Source organism: Pediculus humanus, genomic scaffold (genome assembly GCF_000006295.1).
Source record: "Pediculus humanus corporis 1103172108281 genomic scaffold, whole genome shotgun sequence".
Lineage (NCBI taxonomy): Eukaryota > Metazoa > Arthropoda > Insecta > Psocodea > Pediculidae > Pediculus > Pediculus humanus.
The window spans coordinates 1864005-1886171 of NW_002987850.1; the positions used below are offsets into that span (position 1 = coordinate 1864005).

Sequence of the window (22167 nt, forward strand, 5' to 3'; positions counted from 1 at the left end):
GTGATTTTTTTTTTATTTCGCACGAGATGTGCAAAATTTATGTTCTCGACGTATATGTATATAAATATATAACCTTCAAAGGTGTAGAAAAAAAAAAAAAAAAAAAGAAAAAACCGTTAAAGGAATTTTAAGTTTGTACGAGTTGAAAAATAATAATAATAATAATAATAATGAAAAAAACGCGATAAAACGTAAAAAGGTCAAAGTTGAAAATTATAGGAAAAGCTCTTTTTTTTTTCGTTTTCATTGTTTTTAAGGTGAAAAGTCAAAATTTTTCGTGAAAGTGTATTATTTTTCAGGTGAGATTGTCGTTTTTTTTTTTTTTTTTTATTCTAGAAATTTCTGTTGTTGGTTTGTTGTTGTTGTTGCGGCCACTACATCGAAATTACATTGAAGAGGGAGAAGAGAAGGGAATTGTCGCTCTATGATAAAATAATGTTTTTTAAATACTTTATGAGTTCGTCGTGGCACCAACCACGTAGTCACGTTCGTTACAAAATCGAAAATTAATTAGCCGTCGTTGTCGTTGTCGTCGTCATAGTCGTCGCAAAGTATTAAATTTTAATTAGTTTTGTTTGTTTGTTTGTTTATAAATAAATAAATAAATAAATGCATTATCGGCAGCCTAGTTTATTCGCATAAATAAAATCGAAACCGAATAATTGTTGTTTGTTTGTTTGTTTGTTTTTGGAAATCGCGTCATCAAAGTAAATAAATGCACTTCGACACGCACACACACGCACGCACGCACACGCACAAAAGATATTTTATTCGAGAAAACGTTTTTCGAAAGCGAGAAATTTAATTTAAAAAAAAAAAAGTTGAAAATTTTTTGTTTTGATTTATGACGTCATTTTTATTTATTTATTAAATTTGTTGTTAATGTTGTAGGTATTTGTTATTTGTTGTTATTATTATTATTATTATTATAAGCAACGTTGCTTTTTCGGGCCGTGTTTTTCGTGTGACAATAATTAATTTGCCACAAACGAGTTTTTTTTTTTTTTTTTTTTTATTCTAAAAAAATTAAATAAATAAATTTGTTAGCAAACAAACAACAAACAAGCGGGAGTCATTACGGAAATTTGAAAAAAAAAATGGATGCTGGAGCTTTTCCTTTCCTTATTCCTTTTTCCTTTTTCCTTTTTTTTTTTTTTTTTTTTTTTTTTTTTTTTTTTTTTTTTTTACGTAATCGAATGGGATACGTTTGTTATCAGACGAAAAAGAAAGAAAGAAAGGAGGGAGGGATGGTAAAGGAAGGAAATGAAAGAGGTTTCACGTTGAATCCGCGTTTTTGATTCATAATAATAATAATAATAATAATAATAATAATAATAATAATAATAATAATAATAATAATAATAATAATAATAATAAATGAATAAATCGAACGGGAGATTCGTGAAAAACTTTTTTTTTTAAAATGGCGACGTAGAATCTGACGCGTTTTGTTGTTGTTGTTGTTGTCGTTGATGTTGTCATTGTTGTTGTTATTGTTGTTGTTGTCGTTGTGGCTGTCGTTGACGTAAAATGAAAAGAAAACTTTTTTTTGTCTTTGTATTTGTTTCGTGTACCCTCTTCTTTTCTTCTCTCTCTCTCTCTCTCTCTTTCTCTCTCTCTCTCTGTCTCTTTTCCATTCTCGTCTTTTCTCCTCGAGTACGAGAAAACCTCGTTTGTTCAACTTGACATTTTTGTCACGTCACGAGCCGTTATTTAATTAATTTATTTATTTTTACGTTTCTTTCATTTATTTATTAATTAATTAATTAATTTTATATTTTTTTATTAATTTGTTACAGATTGGACGAGGAAAAATTCGAATTAATTAACGTAAGTACACGCACACGATTATTATTATTATTATTATTATTATTAATATCGTACGGTGAACTAAAAGTTGATTCGCCTTAAGGACAACAAACGAAAAAAAAAAATTATTATTATTATTTTTTTTTTTTTGAAAATTTTTGCTACCGTCATTATTGACGTTTGTTTGCAAATGAATATAGCAGTAGATATTTGGTCCAAGACTACTCGTTTGTCTTGTCATCATCAAACTCGTTAAACAACCCGGTTTTCGTTTGTTGTTCTAATTTTTTTTTTTTTATTATTTTTATTATATATTACATCGTAAGGGCGTCGATGAGTGGTGCGAATTCGCCCTGCATTCGGTTGTTTTTATTATTATTATTATTATTATCTTTAATTTGTTTGTTTGTTTGTTTGTCCCATCGCTGTAGTAGAATCGGGAAAATTGTATTCGGATTCCGACGGGAAAACAATAATGAAATTGCCTTGTGGTGTTTCACGTTAATTACGTAACGTTTTCGAATTCAAAATAATAATAATAATAATAAAAATTGTCAAGTTGGTTGTTTGGTTGTGTTGGTCGGATGGTCGCGCGTGGCAGGCGGTTTGTACGATTTTCGTGACGTCGTAAATCGTCGCGATGGAAAAATCGCTATGTAAGTTTTTTGACGTTGGAAAACTTACTCGAATCCTGTTTGGAAAAAAACGTTTGTTTGTATGTTTTTACGTTTGTACGTTTGTACGTAACTCGACCTTGAAATTTTTCTACATTTTCTCTTTTTTTGTTGTTGTTGATCGATGTTATTATGTACTTTTCGTATTGTAAATGGTAATTACCGTTCGACCGCCCGAAAACAAAAAAAAAAATTTTTTTTAATGACAATAAATGACGTCACATCATTTCGATCGAAGAATGTGATCGAACAACATCCGCGTGCTTTTGTTTCTAGAAAATTCTAAGGCGGAAAATGAAATTTAAGAGAGGTGATCGCAAAAGCGTGGAAAAAATCCGTTCCGAACGAATAAATAATGACGATGACGATGATTAAGATTAATAAAATAAAAAGAAAAATAGCGGCGAAGCGTTGACAAATCGTGATTTTTCATGCAAAGCGATGATATGAAAAATGATGGGAAGAAAACTTTGTCAAAAATTCGAAAAGAAAGCGAAACAAACAAAATTTGATTATAGGATTCGAAGGTCGAGAAGAGGGAAAAAAGTAGAACGGAAGGAAGGAAGGAAGCGGAAAGCGGGAAATCAGTCGGAAGTTTAAAAAAAAAAAAAGGAAAATTCCATCGGCGCCAAAATTTAGAAAGAAAAAAGAAAATGTCGGAGGGAAAATGAGATTTTCGTATTCGATTCCTTTCAAATAATATTTATCGGGAAAATTTTATTAAATGAGATTAAATACAAAAGACATTTTTGTCGTTCAAAAATAAGAATATGAATTTATCCGCCATTTTGATTTTTCCGGGAGAATTTTGTGTGTTTTTCTTCGACGACAATTTTCAAAAAAAGGTAGAAAATAAAACGAGAAACAATTTTATTATTATTATTATTATTATTATTTCGTTAAATCCGACGTTTAAATTTTCGATCCTCCTCCCCCTTCTTTCACACTCCCTCCCCCCGCCCGCTCTTACACAAAAAGAAAAAAAAAGCAGATTTTTCCGAATAACTTTTCCAACATTTAAATATGTAAATTCGAAGGAAATATTCGCGTAGTGAAAAGTTTTAACGGTTTTTTCTTCCCTCCTCCGCCCCCTCCCCCTCTCCCCGCCCGCTCTTTTTAATTTAAATTTTTTGTTCGAACGGAAAATATAAAAAATAAAAAAACGCATGAGTGAAAAAAAAAAGAACTGGTTCGCACATATTTAACGAATGTGAAAAAAAGTTCATCTTACGATTACCTTTTTATTTATCGTTTGCAAGTCGAGAAAATAAAACGAAAAGTTTTATTTTATTTATTATTATTATTAATATTACGGGGATTATTATTATTATTCTTATTTTGACCTTTATTAACCCCCCTTTTCCCTTTCTCTCCCCGTTTTACTTTTTTCCAGGAATTTCCCCCCCCCCCCCGCACGCGCACGCGCCACCGCCCCGACTTGGAATGAAAGGTTAATTGCTCGTATTAATAAATAATTTTTAATTACTTTGTTTACATATGGATGTGCTCGATGATTTTTTATTTTCTGGGTAAAGAAATGAAAAATTGCCGTGGCAGAAGAAAAGCAACGTATTCTGAATATGTATTACCCGACTTTTAACGTACCCGTTTTTTAATTAATTAAGTAATTAAGTAATTAACGCGAATGAAAAATGTAATTTCGGTTATTTTTTTTGGTTTTTCAACTCGTTTGTTTATTCAATTTGTTCGAAAGGAATTTTGTTGTTTGTTATAATGACACGACGTTCGTTAAATCAATCGTTATTATTATTATTATCATTATTACGACTTTTTTTTGGCGTTAATTCCGGTGTTTTTTTTTTTGCAAACGTTTCAAAGGATCAAAGGTTACAAGGAATTATTCCATCATCATCATCATCATCATTTTCTTTTTCCTTTGGCTAAAATTTAAAAAAAAAAGGAATTTCGTTGTCGGTGAAATTTTATCTATTTCCACGAAAAAGAAAATTCACGCGAGGTTGATTCGAAACGGATGGGTCCCATAAAAGGAGGAAACCCTTTCAAAAAAAGAAGACTCGGAATATTAATTTTTTTTTTTTTTTTTTTTTTTTTTTTTTTACGAACGACGATTACGTAATTAAAAATCAATTAATAATAATAATAATAATGATAATGATAATGATAATAAAATTCGAACGGTTCCTCTTCCGCGTTACGAAAAAAAATAATAATAATAAAAATCTTAGAGATGATGAATCTCGCAATATCTCGCCGCGAAAACGAAGCTTTTCCCCTTTTAAAAGTTACTCTATGTTAATCGAAAATTTTTCCAATCTCATAGAGAATAAATTCTATTCCTGGTCATAGAGTAAATAAAAAAATCATTTTATTATTATTATTATTAAGAAATTTCGAATGAAAAAAAAAAAAATTGCATATCGAGAAGCGGGGATTTCTCTCGTGGAAAAAAATTAAAAATTAACGTGAGCAATTGCGAGATTATTACGAATTATTGTATAACGGTCCTTATCGATCGACGGACGCCATATTGTTTATTATTATTGTTATTATTATTATTATTATTATTATTATTTAATTATTTTTTAAAAATAATAAATTTTTTGTTTTTTTTTGCGCGCGCATATTTCGTTGTATCCGTGCGAGTGAATAAATATTGAAAGTCACGCGATGATTTTTTTTTACTCTATGACTTCGGGGCATATGTTATAAAAGTACGCTTCCTCTATGGAAAAAAAAAGTTTGTTTAATATTTGATCTCCTACGTCGTTCCTGTTTCCTCCCTTCCCCCCGTTCCCCCCGCCGCCGCCGCCGTTTTTTTTTCGTCTTCGGTGACCGTGAATGACTGACTGATTGACTGACGTGAAAAAAAATCGTTGGTTCGAAACCAAAAAAAGTGGAAAAAATTTTTTTTTTTAAAACAAATTATTTACATTCGTTTTTATTTATTTATTTGTTTTTAATTCGACAAACAAAAATTTTGTTGAAACCGTGAAAAATTTGAGAAACCTTTTCAAGACCTTTTGTCGTTTTTAATTTAATAACCGTGAAAACAAACAAACAAACAAACAAACGAGCAAACAATCGAACTTTCATTTTTTTTTTTTTTTCATTTTTTTCTTTCCTCGTGGAGATACGAAGAAAAATTTTAAATCGTTTCTCATCGTCAAACATTTTCGTAACGGTTTTCTCTCTTCTTCCCCTTTCTCCTTCCACGTCCCGACACTTTTCCTTTTTTTTTTTTTTCTCGAAAACTTTCAAACGGGAATAAATAAAATAAAATTTTGGCGCCGTTTGAAATTTTTTCTTTTCGCCGTTTGAAATATTTAATTTTTTCGAGAAAAGTTTTCAGACGTTTCCGCGTGTTTTATTATTATTATTATTACCGACGTTAACGTTAACAATTAAAAGGGAAAACATTTGTTTGTTGTAAAAGCGTTTGAAAGCTTTTTTTGATTTCATTTTCATCATCATCATCATGTTTGCGAACGAATGAAATATGTCGGACGTGAAAAATGTCGACAAATATCAAATCGTAACTTTTTTATTTTTTATTTTTATTTAAACAAAAAGAAAAGAAGAAAAGAAGAAGAAGAACGACGGTGACGACAATGATGTAAAATAAACAAACAAACATTTAACAGGCGGAAGTTACTTTTGTTAATGATGATGATGATGATTTTCTAGTTACACGTGGGTTTAAGTCATCAAGTCGATAATTTTTTTTTAATATAAATATTATAATTTAATTGTATAACTTTTATTGACGACGGATGAGGTTTTTATTATTATTATCATTATCACAGTAGCCATTAATTTTATTATTATTATTAATATAATCGACATTATCGTTTTTTATGTAACTCGAAGCGAAGAAAATAATTTTTTTTTAATTTTTGATGGCGATTAATAAAATCGTTGTCGATCGATAATGGCGGTAATGGTGATGATGATGGTGATGGGGATGATGGTGTTGGTGGTGGTGGTGGTGGTGATGGTGATGGTGATGGTGATGGTGGTGACGGTGATGGTAGTGATGATGATGATGATGATGATGGTAAAGATGATGATGATGATGATGGTGGTGACGGTGATGGTAGTGATGATGATGATGATGATGATGATGGTAAGGATGATGATGATGATGATGGTGGTGGTGGTGATGATGGTAAGGATGAAGATGATGATGGGGCTGTTGGTGTTGATGATGATGATGGTTGTGGTAGAGATGATGATGATGGTGGTGATGGTGATGATGATGGTGATGATGATGATGGTTGTGGTGGTAGTGATGGTGGTAGTGATGATGATGATGATTTGTTTTTATGTAGATGAATTCGAAAACGCGAGCAAGGACGATAAACGCACCGAATGGGAACGTTGACGTTTGAGCGCTAAATTTTTACTTAATATTTTATTATTAATAATAATAATAATTGATTAATCGCCGAGAGTAAAATGGCGTTCCAAATGTGATGTCATGTGCGTAAACGTAAGAAATCAAGTTATAGTCGGATCGGGTGGAAAAAACGGCGGCACACATTTCGCATAGTGACATAACACATAGTTTTTTTTTTTTTTTTTTAATTACTCTCTAATTATTATCGAAATCGTTGTTATTATTATCATTATTATTATTACTGTATCGAAAAATGAATAGATATAAATAACAGTATATAAGATTTCGGTTGTATTTTTACTTTTTTCTTTTTTTTCTTTCCAGAATACAATATTGCCTGAAGCCGTTCATTTTTGGGAACAGGCGTTAATGGTACGCAAGACTGATAAAATAATTAGACTCAATAGGTGAGAAGACGCCATTTTGATTTTTTGTTTTTGACCAACCCTCGGTTGGAAATTTTCTTCATTAAATTGATTTAAATTTTTTAGAAAATGTTTAAATAATCAAGTATTTTACCGTCGAGGAGATCCTCATCCGTATTGTAAAAATGCATGCGAAGAAGAAACGATGTGCGGTGAAGCGGTCGTACCTGAACAACATTTAGAAGCAAGTAGTATTATTATTATTATTATTATTATTATTATTATCATTAAAAGTCAAGTTGTGACGTTGAAAATTTTCAATTAACATTTTTTTTTTTTTTTTTTTTTTGCGTGAGTTTTTCTTTCTCGAGATTAATTTTAATAATAAGCTAATAATAATAAAATGCGTAATTTACATGGTAACAGGTATGCAGAACTTGTAACGACACAGGTCAAGATTGCAGAGCGGATAGCGCGGAACCAGGTCCGGGAATCGACGGAGCCGATTTTGTCTTCTACGTATCGGCCATGCAAACGGAAAGATGTTACAGGGGAATGACCGTGGCCTACGCCGCTCATTGTCAACAAGAGGGAGCTTTGGATAGGCCGATAGCAGGCAAGAAACGCAAAAAAAAAAAATTTTTGTACCTGACAAAGTGCCTGCGTGCCTGCGTCGTCGCGAGTTAAAGTTACGTAAAATTGAAATGTTTTTTTTTTTTCTTTCTAAAGGTCACGCTAACCTTTGCCCCGATAGCATAAGTACAAAACCGCAAGAATTGGAAATACTGTTGTCAACGGTCAAACACGAAATACTACACGCCCTCGGATTTTCCGTTAGCTTATACGCTTTTTACAGAGACGAAAATGGTAAACCCCTCACGCCGAGAGGTGAAAATGGAAAACCTTTGCTGGATGAAAAGTGAGTGTCGAAAGGATGATGATAAAAGTAGTAGTAGGAGGAGGAGGAGGAGGAGGAGGAGAAGAATACGAACGAAAGGCTCCGGTCGGGGAGGAAAGGGGAAACTAAGAATTTAAAAAAAAAGATTATCATTATTATTATTGGCGTTACGTCACAAATTTTATTATTATCATTATTATTATTTACCGGTTTAGTAGTGTTACGAGTCGGCTTCTAGAGCGAGATGCAAGATGAACTCGCGCAAACCGGATTTTTTTTTTTTTGGTATATACGCGTCAGCTCGACAACTTTCTACCACGAGCAGCACTCCATTCTCGTTTGATAATGATATAATTTTTTTTGTTTTCCATCTCTTTCTATCTCTCACTCTCTCTCTCTCTCTTTTCAGGCTCCAAACTCGTCAGTGGAGCGATAAAGTGATTCGTAAAATCGTAAGAAACGATTGGCTCGTACACGGAGGAACGGTCAAACGTGAATTTCGCGTTTTGGTCACTCCGAGAGTCGTGGAAGAAGTAAGAAATCATTTCAATTGTTCGCTTTTGGAAGGAGCCGAATTGGAAGATCAAGGAGAAGATGGCACCGCTCTCACTCATTGGGAAAAACGAGTTTTCGAAGTAAATAATGATAATGATAATAATAATAAAAGTTGTGGATTTTGTCTGATGAAATGAATGATGGAACTTTTTCTTTCTCTTTTTTTTCGGGGGGAATTTAGAACGAAGCGATGACTGGAACACACACACAAAATCCAGTATATTCGAGAATAACTTTGGCATTGATGGAAGATACCGGATGGTACAAGGCCAATTACAGCATGGCGCAACCGTTGAGCTGGGGTAAAAATTTAGGATGCGATTTTGCAATGAGGAGTTGTAAGGAATGGATGGACAAACATCGTAAAATGTACGTTGGTTTGGTTACGGCCCTCTCCCTCCCCCTCCCCGTCGTTTGTCGTTTGTCGTGTCCTTATTTTTTTATTTTTATTTTTTTTTTTGTTTCGCAGGAAAAAATCGATATATCCGTTTTGTAACAAAGTCAAACAGGATCCGTTGGAAACGGAATGCACGGAAGATCGTTCGTCCGTTTCCCTTTGCAATTTGGTACCGCACGCGAACAAACTTCCGCAGGTTTACCAACATTTCGACGTGTTACCTCACGTGCCGTCAGGGAACATCGCGCATTACGGGGGTTCCGTATCACTCGCGGATTATTGTCCCTACACGCAAGAATTCACATGGAGATCGAATAATATAGCCGTGAGAGGATCCCACTGCAAATATTTCGAAAATAATCCACGTAAGTGAACACGTGACCAAAAAAATTTCAATACACATGGCGGTGACGACGACGACGACGCCATTTTTTTTTTTTTTTCACACGGGATTTCTTTTCATCAACTGACCTTTACTCGTCGTCCTTTACTTAACTTATTTTTGTTTTTTTGTCAAAGAACCTGAAAAGAATTTCGCATTGGAAAAATATGGGGAAAAATCAAAATGTTTCGATAATGCGAATCAAATGTGGGAGGAAAAATCGTGTCGTCAGGTTCGTCAGTGGCAACACTGGGGTAGCGGTTGTTACGAGTATTACTGTCAAGCGGGAAGGTTGCACATCGTCGTGGCAAATTACAGTTACACGTGTTACAGAGCCGGACAAGAGCTCAACATAAGGATAAAATCAAACGGTTGGCTTCACAAGGGAGTTTTGGTGTGTCCACCGTGCGACGAATTGTGCAAAGTGAGTCGTCATCGACGTACGAAAGGCAAACACCTTGAAGTAATAATAATAATAATTTTTTTTTTTCCCCCCAATTTTCCTTCAGGAGGAACTCGAAGAAATCGGAGAATGGTGCAAACCAGATTCGTTTCCACCCCGAACCGCAGTCTATTACAAAGACGATTTAAAATGCAATTGTTCGACGTGGCGTCCGACGATTCTTCTGCCACTTTTGTGTCTCGTCGCGTGGGTCGTCAGGTGGCGAAACGATAATTTTTTAAATGTTTCTTTTTTTTTTTTTTAGCACGTTTTAATTAATTAATTTTTTTTACCTTTCTTTTTTTTTTTTTTTTTTTTTTTTTTTTAATTTTTAATTTAATTTTTAATTTAATTTGTTTGTTTGTTTGTTTGTTTGTTTTGGTTAGTTTAGCGTAAACAGAAAAGAAAGAAAGAAAGAAAAGTAATGATTTTTATATTTGATGGCCGAACGAACGAAATACGATATAAGAAGCGGCGGTGGAAAAAACGAGAGGGAAAAAAAGGGAAAAACGTCGCGCGCGATGTTTGTTTGTTTGTTTGTTTTTTTTGCGAAAAGGCTGTGAAAAAATTTTTTCCCCATGATTGAGTAAGCGAAATCCAAATTATTTATTTACTTTTTTTTTTATTATTATTATTGTTATTATTATTACGATTGTTGAGACGTTGGAAGAGGTGACGTCGAATGGAGTTTATTTACTCTGTGACTTCCCCTCCCTCGTTTCTCGCACGCAATTTTTTCTCTCGTAGGCTTTTTTATTTTGGCGCTTGTTTGTCGTTCGTTAGGCACCGCGAAAGAAATCGTCGTTTAAATTGATTTTTCGATTTATTTCATAGAGTAAATAAATGCGGTTCGTAAACGGAAAATTTTCCATCTATCTATCTTTATACTCGTCGGTCGATTATCGATTGTTATCAAACGATTTCTTTCGAGATTTTCACACGATTCGATTCCTCCTCTTTCTCCACCCCCTTCTGGGGATTTTCAGGCGGTATGTGACTTCCGGTTTCTTTTTGACTTGTATTTTTTTTTTCCATTTCCGATTCGCGATTCATTCCTCATTCGTACGATTGATTCGAAAGCATTTTTCTTTTTTTTTTTTTTTTTTTTTATTAACATTCCCGCCGTTACTGAACAACCGTCAATCATCGTTTCGATTTCGATTCGATTCGATTATTTCTTATCGATTTTTCCCTAAGGATTATTATTATCATTATTATTAAATAAGGTACTCGATTTTTTTTTAATCACTGCCGTTAAAAATGAGGTAAAATCCGATATAATCATTCCAGTCGTATCGCCGCCATCTTTTTTTTTATTTTTCTTCAAATATGTTTTTTCCTTTATTTCCGTTATAGAAACGGCTTTGTAAAAATACAAAAAAATAATGATAATAATTACGTGTAAATATTTTTATAAATAGTTAAATATATATATATATATCTATACATATGTACGTAATTAATAATTAAGTGAGTGTAGGTGATTCAAAGGTGTTTTTTTTTTTTTTTTTTTAATTATAATTAGAGTTGATTTTAATTAATTGATTGAATTTTTTTTCGTTTGTTTGAATAATAATAATAATGATGATAATTGTTATTATTATTTAATAGTAATGCGTATATATTGTTGTTTTTTTTTTGTTTTCGGGCAATGATGATTTTTGCTTGATTATTATTATTATTATAAATTATGCAGCAACAATACGCGATAAATACAATACAACACTCGAAATTATTTGTTTCTTTTTGTTTTTTTTTCTGTAACGGTTAATAATAATAATAATAATAATAATAAAAACAACAAGAAAAACATAAAATTTAATATTTTTAAAATTTTTTTTCCTTTCAAGTCGAAAAAAAATCACGAAAAAGTGAAGAGAAAATGGATTTCTCCATAAAAAAGGTAATATAAGGAAATTGGTTTTCATTTTTTTCCGATAGGTGTCGGTAGTGTTTATATTTTTTAACGGTTCGGACGACATTTTGTTTTTTTATGAAAAGAAAAATTTCAAAAAATTTCCGTTGAAAATGAACGTTGAGGAAGTGGAGAAAGAAAGAAATTTATCGAAAAAAGTTTACTCAAAAGAATATTCTACCTAACGGAAATGTGAAACGTGGTTTTAGACACAAAAAATTTAATAATTCGAACGAAAGTTCGTTAAAAAATTTTTAAATATGTCGTCGTCGTCGCATCACAACTTTACGCGCCAAATGACGTCACAAGTCGAGGTAAAAAAAAAATGAAAAATTCTTACACGGATAATATTTAATTAATTATTTATTTATTTATACAGTTGAATACAATTTATTTATTTATTTATATGTATATATATATACGTATGTATTTGTATGTACATAATTCGATGTTTTTTAACGGTTTTTCATTCCCTGTCATCGTTCATCAGGTTTGATATTCTCCTGGAATACGGTTCTGACGGTTATAAATTTTGCATATATATATATACATATATACACACATACATATATGTTGATTGTTTGTTGTTTGTACCGCGTCGACATCATCAGCATTCACCGTCCTTCATGATTACGTAATCTGTAAATTTTAAAAAAATTATCATTATTATCATCATCATCATCATCATCCGATTTTGAACGTTGGGAAAAAGTTAAGTTAGTCACGTGATAAGAGAAAAGAAAAGAAAAGCCGGAAGGTGGATGTGGTGGATGAAATTTTTTTGCGGTTGGTACCCCTGCGTCGATGGTTCCTTTTTCCCCGGCTTATCGTTTGTTATTAATTTTTGCGAGTGTTAAACATAATCAAATTTTTTGTGTTTTCGAATAGGTAAACAAACGAGGGGACGAACAAACAAACAAACAAACAAACAAGCAAACAAACAAAAAGAAAAAAGAAAAAAATCGAAGGGTTTCCGATATTTCGTTCCATGTGAATAACCGTAACAGGGTCAAATTTTTCTATTAAATCCTTGACCCCTATTGCAAATTGATAAAGATGACGACGATGATAATGATAATGATAATAATCATAATAATAATAATAATAATAATAATGATTATAAATGGAAAACACAAGGCAAAATCTCATTCGATAAATAAATATATCAAAGTTGACAAAAGAAAGATGGGTGGGGGGAAGGGGGAAATCGTTTCGGAAAACCGGAAATGATTTAAATACGAAAAAAAAGGTAAGTGAAACGTAAGTGATGACGTCAAAAAAAAAAAAATTATGGAATTTATTATTATTATTATTATCACGTCAACACTTTTGTTAGGTACGATCAAACGTTCCGGAAAGAAGGATACACTTCGGGAAGAAGGAGGAGGAGTTATCGGGGGGAAAACAAACTTTTCCCATTCGACACGCGTTACGCCGTGACGGTAGTGATGATAATGATAATAATGACGTCACGCTACATACATTTCCCTTCTCGACAGTATGCAAAATCGACGAAACACCTATTGGCAAACGTTTTGGGTAATCCCTGAGCGTCGACAGCGCAAACCGGATGATTTTCGTCGGGGCACAAATGACTGCAAGCAATGGCGACAAATTTTTCTCTACCGTCGGATGGTGCACACGTGACAACGGTCACAACAGCCACACCTGTAAGTATTATCATTATTATTATTATTTAATTGTTTTTTTTTAATTATAAAATTTTAACGAACGCGTGACCGGAAGGTAGGAAAAATTATCATTATCCGAACGGGCGAATCTTCATTTTTTCATCATCATCATCATTATCATCATTATTATTATTATTAAACCGTTCCCTCAAGGCGACGACGACAAAAAAATTTTTTTTTTTTTTATTTGAACCGAAAGGGTATCAATTAACGCAGTTCAATTTAAAAAAAAAATTTTTTTTTTTTTTTGTTGTAACGGACTTGAAACGCACACGCACACGCACAACACAAAATTCAAGTCGACCGACCGACCGTTCAAAGGTCGTTTTTCGTCGACCTCATAAAAATTATTAATAATAATAATAATAATAATAATAATAAAAATCTGCGTTTTTTTTTTTTTTCCTTGTTGAATTTTTTTTCGTTCGCCACTTGTTCACCGTTCGGATAATAATTTTCCCGAGGGAATAAAAAGCGCGTTTATTTTTATAACAAACAAACGACAACAGGAACAACAAACAACTCACCGAACGCCACAAACAAAAACAATAACAAAGCCTTCATTTTTTTTTTTTTTTTTTTAATACTACGTCGTCGTCGCTGTCGTTGTTTTATCCAATATTATTATTATTATTATTATTATTATTATTATTATTATTATTACTATCGCGAATTTTTTTTTCTTTTGTTTTTTTGATGTGTCGCAAATGTCCTGTTGATGTAGATAAATTGAAACGGTTGTCGTTTGTTTGTTTGTTTGTTTCGCCGCCGTTCGACGTTCACCCCGTTACTGATATAAGAAAGAACGAACGCCACGAATTCCTTATTCGTAATTTAAAATCCGTTCGCTAATAATAATTTTTTTTTTTAAATGTCACAACAAAATGATTCACTCCACGTTCTATACGAATACCGTAAATTATTATTATTATTATTATTATTATTATCTTTTGCACTGTTGCTTATTATTATTATTATTATCTGTGACGCACGCATTTTTTTTATTATTAATATTAAATAATAATAATAATAATAATAAGAAAAACAAAAACAAAATGAAAAGAAAAAAAATTTATTGAATTGATTAAAATGATTTAAAAAATGTTTCCTATCATCATTATCATTATTATCATTATCATTATTATTATTATTAAAATTGTTCGTTTTCTTTGTATTTTCTCTCTCTCTCTCTAAAGGTTCATCGTAAGGTTATCGAATTTCGTTTATTTTTAAAACGGGATTCAAATATTTTAAAGACACGATTATTATTATTATTATTAACCGGAAGTCGTTTAAAATTAATGCAAAATGGTGAAATGGTTTCATATTAAAAATAAATTTTTTTTTTTTTTTTTTCATACAAAAAAATCAAATAATAATAATAATAATAATGATGATGACGGCGATGACGATGACGATGATGATAATGATAATGATAATAAATGAATTAAATTTTTTTTTTTGCATTTAAATTCGCGAAATTGATTATCGCGGCGGGGGGGACATTTTAAGGGGGGAGGAAGTGGGAAAGAGTGGAGGGGAGGAAGGGGATAAAACGAAGGTTTTTGTTTTTTTTTTTTAACGTGAAAATATCATTATTATTAATTTTTTTTTTTGTTTTTCGAGCACGAAAACATTTTAGAAAAAATTTCACACAACAGACCAACCGAAATTAAAATTTATCCAGTTTTATTATTATTATTATTATTATTATTTATGAAAAAAAAAAATTTTTTTTCTTTTTTTTTCGATTTTTAACAAACATAAAACTCGAAATCACTTTTATAAAAACGACATTTTTATTTATTTATTTATTTAACGGTCAAAAAAAAAAACGATTCGATTATTATTATTATTATTATTATTATTATTAATACTGTGTAAAACCTTAGAGGACTTCTCGATAGAGACTAATCAGTTGAATACACAGATCAATGATTATTAATTATAACGATATTCGTTTTGTAAGTCATTTTAAAAACCCACACACACAAATCTTAAAATAGCAATAAATTTATTTATTACGTCATCAAATAATCTCGAACGAGATATCATCGATATTATTTATACAACAACTAATCGATATAAATTTTTTGTATGAAATCGTTTAATTCGTTCCTATTATTATTATTAAACGCATAAGTCGTTAAATTGATTTATTCGTTTAAAAAAAAAAATTGGCGCGCGAGAATCGTTTTTTTCGATTAATCGAAATTAAAATCGAGTTTTTTTTTATCTATGTAAAATGGCGGACTCGGTTGTTTTGAATTTCAACGTTTTGGAATGTGTAACGAATGCAACGTGATCGTTATGTGACGCCAACGTTTTTTTTTTTTTTAAATATGAATTACTTATTTGTAGATTATCAATATCAATTTTTTTCATGGATTTAATCGTGAAGAAATTAAAAATATATAAAATTCGAACATGTGAAAAACTTATTTGGGTAAAAACCGTTACAGTTTTAAGGTTAGTAATAATTAAATAATTAAACATAAGAAAAAAATTTTGTCAATTACTTAACAAGTTGTTTTTCACAACAACAGGTATTAATTTTTAATAATTAACAATCTTTTTTGTTTTGTTTTGTTTCAGTTATAATGAATGAAATACAAATAGAAAAATTATTATTATTATAAAATTTTAATCATTTGTTAATTTGTTACCAAAGAATCGTATGATGATGATGTTGATGATGATGATGATGATTTATTTAAACAGAAACAACATGAAATGTTTGTCGACATTGTATTAACAGATACCTTTTATCGAAAAGTTGTTTTGTTATGTTAAACAAAAACATGTAAGTAAATATATTGAAAAGAAATTAAAATAATTTAAATTATTAAACTTATCATTTAAATATTTAATACACAAATTTAATTTTCAATTGTGTATAAATTTATTCGAATTGTTTTTTTTTTTTTTTACCCAAATTATCTAAATTTCAAATTATTTGTATAGCAAACACATACATATGTATTCGATTGTTGTTTGTTCGATTTTATGTTGTTTTTGTTGTTGTTGTTCGAGTTGTTGTTTTAAGAATATCCAACATTTTTATTAATTCTATGAAATTTATAATGAAATTAATATGATTAATCAATTAATTAATGATAATTTATTAACAACAGAAATAATTTAATTAATTGTTTTATTTTTTAATTATAGGAACAAACAAACAACAAACAAGATTTACAACAATAACATTGTATAGAAAAAGGAAGGGGAAAAAAATTTTCTTAAGTAAGTGGTAAAATTGTTTTTTTTTTTTTTTTCTTCAATTTTATTGAGGTAATCATTGTAATCATCATCATCACCATCACCATGATCAGAAACAATTAAAATATTAAAAAAAAATTATCATCATCATTTTATCATAATAATTTTTATATAATTTAATGACGTCATTATGAATAAATTTAATTTTACCATCTGTCGAAAAATAAAAAAATGTCACAAAACATTTTTTTTTTTATGTTTTCTCATTATTTTATTATTATTATTATTTAAAATTTTATCATCTGGTAATATTTATTATCATTACGTTTTATTATTATTATTATTATTATTATTTTTATATAATCATCCAACAATGTTTTTTTTTTTTTTTTTTTTTAATTTAAACATGACAATAATAATAATGAAAGTGATAAAAGAAAATCTTCTTAAATTGTACCAAATGTTTCACGTTTCTAATTATTATTATTATTATTATTTGTTTGTTTTATTAGAGTCGTTTTAATTAAGAAAAGAAAGAGGGGGGGGGGAAATCGGATTTGGATAATAATAACAAAAGAAAAATATTAAAAAGAGTAAGAAAAACAAAAAACAAAAAAGAAAAAATGGCGGCGTGACACGACATAAAAAAATGAATTTTCCTGAAAATTTCTTTTTTTTTTTTTTTATTTCAAGGAGGAAATTAAAATTTGGATTAATAATCGTGAGTATTACTCGTATTTGAACATGTTTCAATAATTTCTAGAACATTCCCTTTAATAAAATTAAAATAAAATAAATAAATAGGAACGTGATCGAAACATGGGGAAAAAAAGAAAAAAATTTTCCCCTAACGATTTATTATTATTATTTATTTTTTATTCAAACGAATGAATCATTAATTATTTTCATTCGGTCATCGAATATAATAATAATAATAATAATGATAATGATAATAAAATTTATGGAAAAAGGGAATCATCATCGTTTCATTTACCCCGATTGTTTTTTTACAACGTGTAAAATATTAATTTTTTTTTTTTTTTTTTTTGTTGTTTTTGCGTATCGAAAAATTCGATTTAATCGATTTCACGGCCTCGAAAATGTCATTTTTAAATAATAATAATAATGATGATGATCATCATCATCATCATTATTATTATTACTTTTAATAATTGATGAGTGTAAAATGTCATTTTTGATTGAATGGTAGAAAAAGACAAATGTTTTTTTTTTTTTTTTTTTTTTTTTTTTAAACGAATAAATTAAACGGAATTAAATTAAAAATGGCGTCAAAGGGAGTAGTAGGAAGAAGAGGAGAAGGGGAAGGGGTACGAGGAATAAAAATTAAATTTCATAGAGTATGAAAACGTCAAAAAAAAAAGTAAATACAAAACGTTGATGTTTATTATGGGTTTTCAGTAGAAGATTCGCGATTGTTTTTGCATCCTAATAATAATAATAATAATAATAACAATAATAATGGTAAAATCGATTACGTCACGCGCACGCATTTTTTTTTTGGGGGGGCGGGGGGGAAAGTCGGAAATATTTTTTTTTTTCGAAATAAAAGTTGAAAATTTTGTCAAAGTTCACAACCCAAAACGTCGAGTTCAATACGATTACGATTAGTTTTTTTTTTTGATTGTTGTTGTTGTTTGTTGTTGTTGTTGTCGTATACTTTAACACTCGTGTCAATAGACGTTCGCGTGCCGCCGACCGTAAAAAATATTTTTTTCGAAAAAAAAAATAAACAAAAAGTTTCCATTTCAAAAAGGAAAGTTTTCCGGTAAATTTCCTATTCGGAGAAAAGAGAGAGAGAGAGAGAGAAACTTTTTTTTTTGCATTTATCGCATCCGTTATTATTATTATTATTATTATTAATGTATTTCGTCATTTTAACGATGTGATAATTTTGAAGTGTCTGTTTGTATGCAATCAAAAATCAATTAATTATTATCGTTTTCGATTAATGACAATTAATTTTTTTTTTTTTTTTCAGGCACAAAAAAAAAACGACTCAGGTTCGACGACGACGACGACGACGACGACGATGATGATGATGAAATAATATTTGTTATAAATATTAATGGATGACGTCACGAAATAAAATCACATCTTCCGTTTCCGTTTTTTTTTCTACAATCAATCATATCATTAAACTTATCGGGTAAATAGAAAAATTAAAATTTATTACAAAATCTCTTAATAAATTAACTTTAACAAAAAAAAAAAAAAAAAAAAGGTTTTAAATTTAAAATCCGTTTGCAAATGCCACGACGTTTTCGCGGGAAAATTTAAAATTTTAAAAAAAGGGAAATTTTTTATTTCGTTTGGGGAAAAAAAAGAAACAAATTTTCCTTTTTCCCCTCCCTCTTCCCTCTCCCTATGGATTTAAATAATAAATTTTTCAAATTTTTTTAAAGAATTTTTATTAAGAAAAAAAAAAAAATAATAATATCGATGATAATAATAATAATAATAATAATAATAATAATAATAATAATTTAAAAAGAAAAATTAAGGAACTTTATCGGTGCTGGATTTGGTTTTTTTGTCGTTGTTGTTTTCGTATCCGCTGTGACGGCTCTCATTCCTCTACATCTACCATAATGAAACAAAGTCACGCCTGTAAGGAAAAGAGAAAAAACAATAAAAAAACATAAACAAACAAGAAACAAAAAAAAAAACATAAAAAAACATAAACAAATTAAAATTTCAAGGTAAACGAAACTGACACAAACAAAAACATTTATTAAATTTTTTAATCGGATATTATTAAAGATGGTTTTAAAAAACAATGGCAGCACGTCGTCAAAGCAAAACAAGTTTTTTTTTTTTTTAAGTAGGAATATAATAACATCATCGGGTCAATCGGGGTCATCGTCAGAGAGAGGAGGGAGGGGAAGGGGAAGGGGAAGAGGGAGAGATTTCGCGGTTTTTTTTCAAATTTTTTAATTTTTTTTTTTACAGATGACGAAGAACGAAGAATTTTGTATTTCTTTAATGATCGTCACTCGGATATTTTTTTTTTTCCTACGGGAATATCAATCCTCGGGGAACATGATTTGTCGACTTGACAAGGTAAAAAAAAAAAACTTTTTTAATACGTCGAAATAATGATAATGATAACAAGAGGGAAATTGTTTAAAAAAAAAAAAATTACCCTTTTGCGAAAATGATGATATTAACCGTTAATTGCCGGGGGGGGGAGGAGGGGGTAGGGGTGAAAGGGAACAAACGGGAACAAACGCAACCTTTTTTTTTTTACTTGTGAATTATGGGATTAGTTTGGGTTGTAAATTTTTTTTTTTTTTTTTCTTAAGAGAAAATTTTAATCGTTGTTGATTTACATGGAATTAATTTCATAAGAAAACTTTTTTTTTCTCTTTTCTTATTTAATTCCGGATCACGTTTTCAAATTAAAAATGGTATCAAATTTTTTTTAGAAAAACGTGATTAATTGTAATTTTTTATAATTTACAAAATGAAAAGAAGGGTAATTTATATGTAGGCCGTGAAAAAAAAAAAAAAAAGTGGAAGAAGAAAAAAAATAATAATGATAATGATAAGAAAATGTTAAAATGACGGTAATTGTTATTGCAAAAATCAAAATGGACGTTTTTCGGTAATTTTTTTAAAAACTTACTTTTCCCGCAATATTGAGCGCATTTAAGCCTTCCCATGTTGCTATAAGTAGAATAATCCGAACCGCAAACGGGATTAAATTCGGGAGTTACGGGACACATTCTTTCACACGGTGTCAACGTTCCTCTTTCTGTCGTCGTCGTCGTCGTCGTCATTTGTGTTGTCGTGTCACGTGTGCTTTCTCCCGGAAAAACTAAATTATCTTGCGTAGGTCTGTTAAATTGCGATTGAACTGGTCTGTTGTTAAAATTATTATTATTATTATTATTAAATTCGTTAGGGTAATTAGGTCTCGCGAAATTGTTGTTGTTGTTGTTGTTGTGGGGTCTATTGAAGGTGGAAAAATTATCGAAATTGTTTGTCGGTCTATTTCCTTGAAACAACTCGAATCTATTGGGTCTGTTTGTTTGAAACGATTGAAAATTATTTTGTTCGTTTGTGTTCTGGAAAGAATTAAAATTGTTGTTCGGTCTGATGGGTTGAGAAAATCCAAAATTATTAGAAGGTTTATTCGTCTGGAAAGATCCAAAAGTTCCAAAATTATTCGACGTCGTCGGATATATTTCGTTTTGATTATTATTATTATTATTATTATTAGTAAAACGATTGTTATTTATCCAATTTGGTTGTTGTTGTTGTAAATTTGACGATGATTGAAAATTTCTTGGAATATCATTACCAATCGTATACCTAGTATTATCATTTAAATTATTAAAAACATTATCCCGATATTGATTTTGTTCGGAATATTGTTCGTGATTTTGTCGTCTCGGAACGTTATTATTATTATTATTTAAAAAATTAAAAACTCTGTTGTTGTGAAAATTGTCGACGAATGGATGTCCCTGTTGTATAAATTTTCCGAAAAACGTTTGACGTTTCGAACGTATTTTCGAAGGATTCCAACCTGTGGATATGACTCGTCCGTCTCTATAACCGACCGGTTCGTTTAATAAATCACGTAGAACATTATATTTGGCTTCTCGATTATTATTATTATTATTATTTTGCCAATTCGTTCTTTGTTTTTCACCGTAAATCGATATGAAAACGCCATCTTCTTCGTCTACCGGATACCATATTATATCGTTCGATGCCGACGATTGAGCATTATTACATTTAATTATTATCGCTATTGCCAAAACTGCAACAAAAAAAAAAAAAAATCAAAGAAAATATAATATGTCGAAATGGGGAAGGGGGAGGGGAAAGGGGGGTGTCGTCGATTGACCGTTGATATCGTATATCTCTTGCGTGACCTTTAATACGGTTCTGAACGCGGGGGGGTCTCGCGCGAGTTCACAATTTTAAAAAAAATGAAACCGAGTCGAGGAAAAGCACTACCCGAGGGAGGGTGTGACATTTTAAGGAAATCAACTCCGCGTAAAGCAATTGCTCCAATTAACGAAGGGGAAAAGAGAGAGAGAGAGAGAGAGAGTGCAGGGTCGAAATAAGGATAATGATAAATCGTTTGAAAATTTTTATTGTCGCGTGAATAATAATTTTCTCGCGAAAAAAAAAATAGGTGCAGGAATCCTAGTGAAAATTCAGTTTTTTTAAAAAGAAAATTTACGTAACTGTATATTATTATCATTATTATTATCATTATTATTATTGGATGTAAGATTTTGAAGGTGATCCACTGGCTCGTTTTTTTTTTTTTTTTTTTTTTTTTTTTTTTTTACAACCGGATGTTGTTTTAATTTTATTCAATTTTAAAAACAAAAAAAAAAAATTTTTACCGATTGCGAAATATTTTGCGATCGATACATCGATCGATACATCGATTTGTTT

At 30.2% G+C, this 22167-nt stretch overlaps 3 protein-coding genes across 3 annotated transcripts in view; 1 reads left to right on the forward strand and 2 right to left on the reverse strand.

Annotated features, from left to right (window-relative positions):
- Phum_PHUM516270 (uncharacterized protein) overlaps positions 1 to 10165 on the forward strand; it is a gene marked incomplete at both ends in the record, with an annotated part of 16335 nt that extends 6170 nt beyond the window's left edge. The window contains 10 exons of the mRNA XM_002431196.1: positions 1800 to 1830; positions 7186 to 7268; positions 7353 to 7470; positions 7653 to 7842; positions 7956 to 8145; positions 8534 to 8759; positions 8861 to 9048; positions 9149 to 9441; positions 9596 to 9882; positions 9968 to 10165. Of these exons, the coding sequence (XP_002431241.1) occupies positions 1800 to 1830; positions 7186 to 7268; positions 7353 to 7470; positions 7653 to 7842; positions 7956 to 8145; positions 8534 to 8759; positions 8861 to 9048; positions 9149 to 9441; positions 9596 to 9882; positions 9968 to 10165 (1804 nt within the window). The remainder of the gene's footprint in view (positions 1 to 1799; positions 1831 to 7185; positions 7269 to 7352; positions 7471 to 7652; positions 7843 to 7955; positions 8146 to 8533; positions 8760 to 8860; positions 9049 to 9148; positions 9442 to 9595; positions 9883 to 9967) is intronic.
- Positions 10166 to 19232: 9067 nt separating this feature from the next.
- On the reverse strand, positions 19233 to 20474 carry Phum_PHUM516380 (uncharacterized protein; the record flags this gene model as incomplete). The annotated part of the gene is made up of 2 exons (XM_002431197.1): positions 19233 to 19354; positions 20375 to 20474. The coding sequence occupies 2 exons, from the start codon at positions 20472 to 20474 to the stop codon at positions 19233 to 19235; spliced, it is 222 nt and encodes a 73-aa protein (XP_002431242.1).
- A 512-nt stretch (positions 20475 to 20986) lies between these two features.
- On the reverse strand, positions 20987 to 21736 carry Phum_PHUM516390 (uncharacterized protein; the record flags this gene model as incomplete). Its single annotated transcript, XM_002431198.1, has 3 exons — positions 20987 to 21063; positions 21407 to 21517; positions 21697 to 21736. The coding sequence occupies 3 exons, from the start codon at positions 21734 to 21736 to the stop codon at positions 20987 to 20989; spliced, it is 228 nt and encodes a 75-aa protein (XP_002431243.1).
- Between the last annotated feature and the right edge of the window lie 431 nt (positions 21737 to 22167).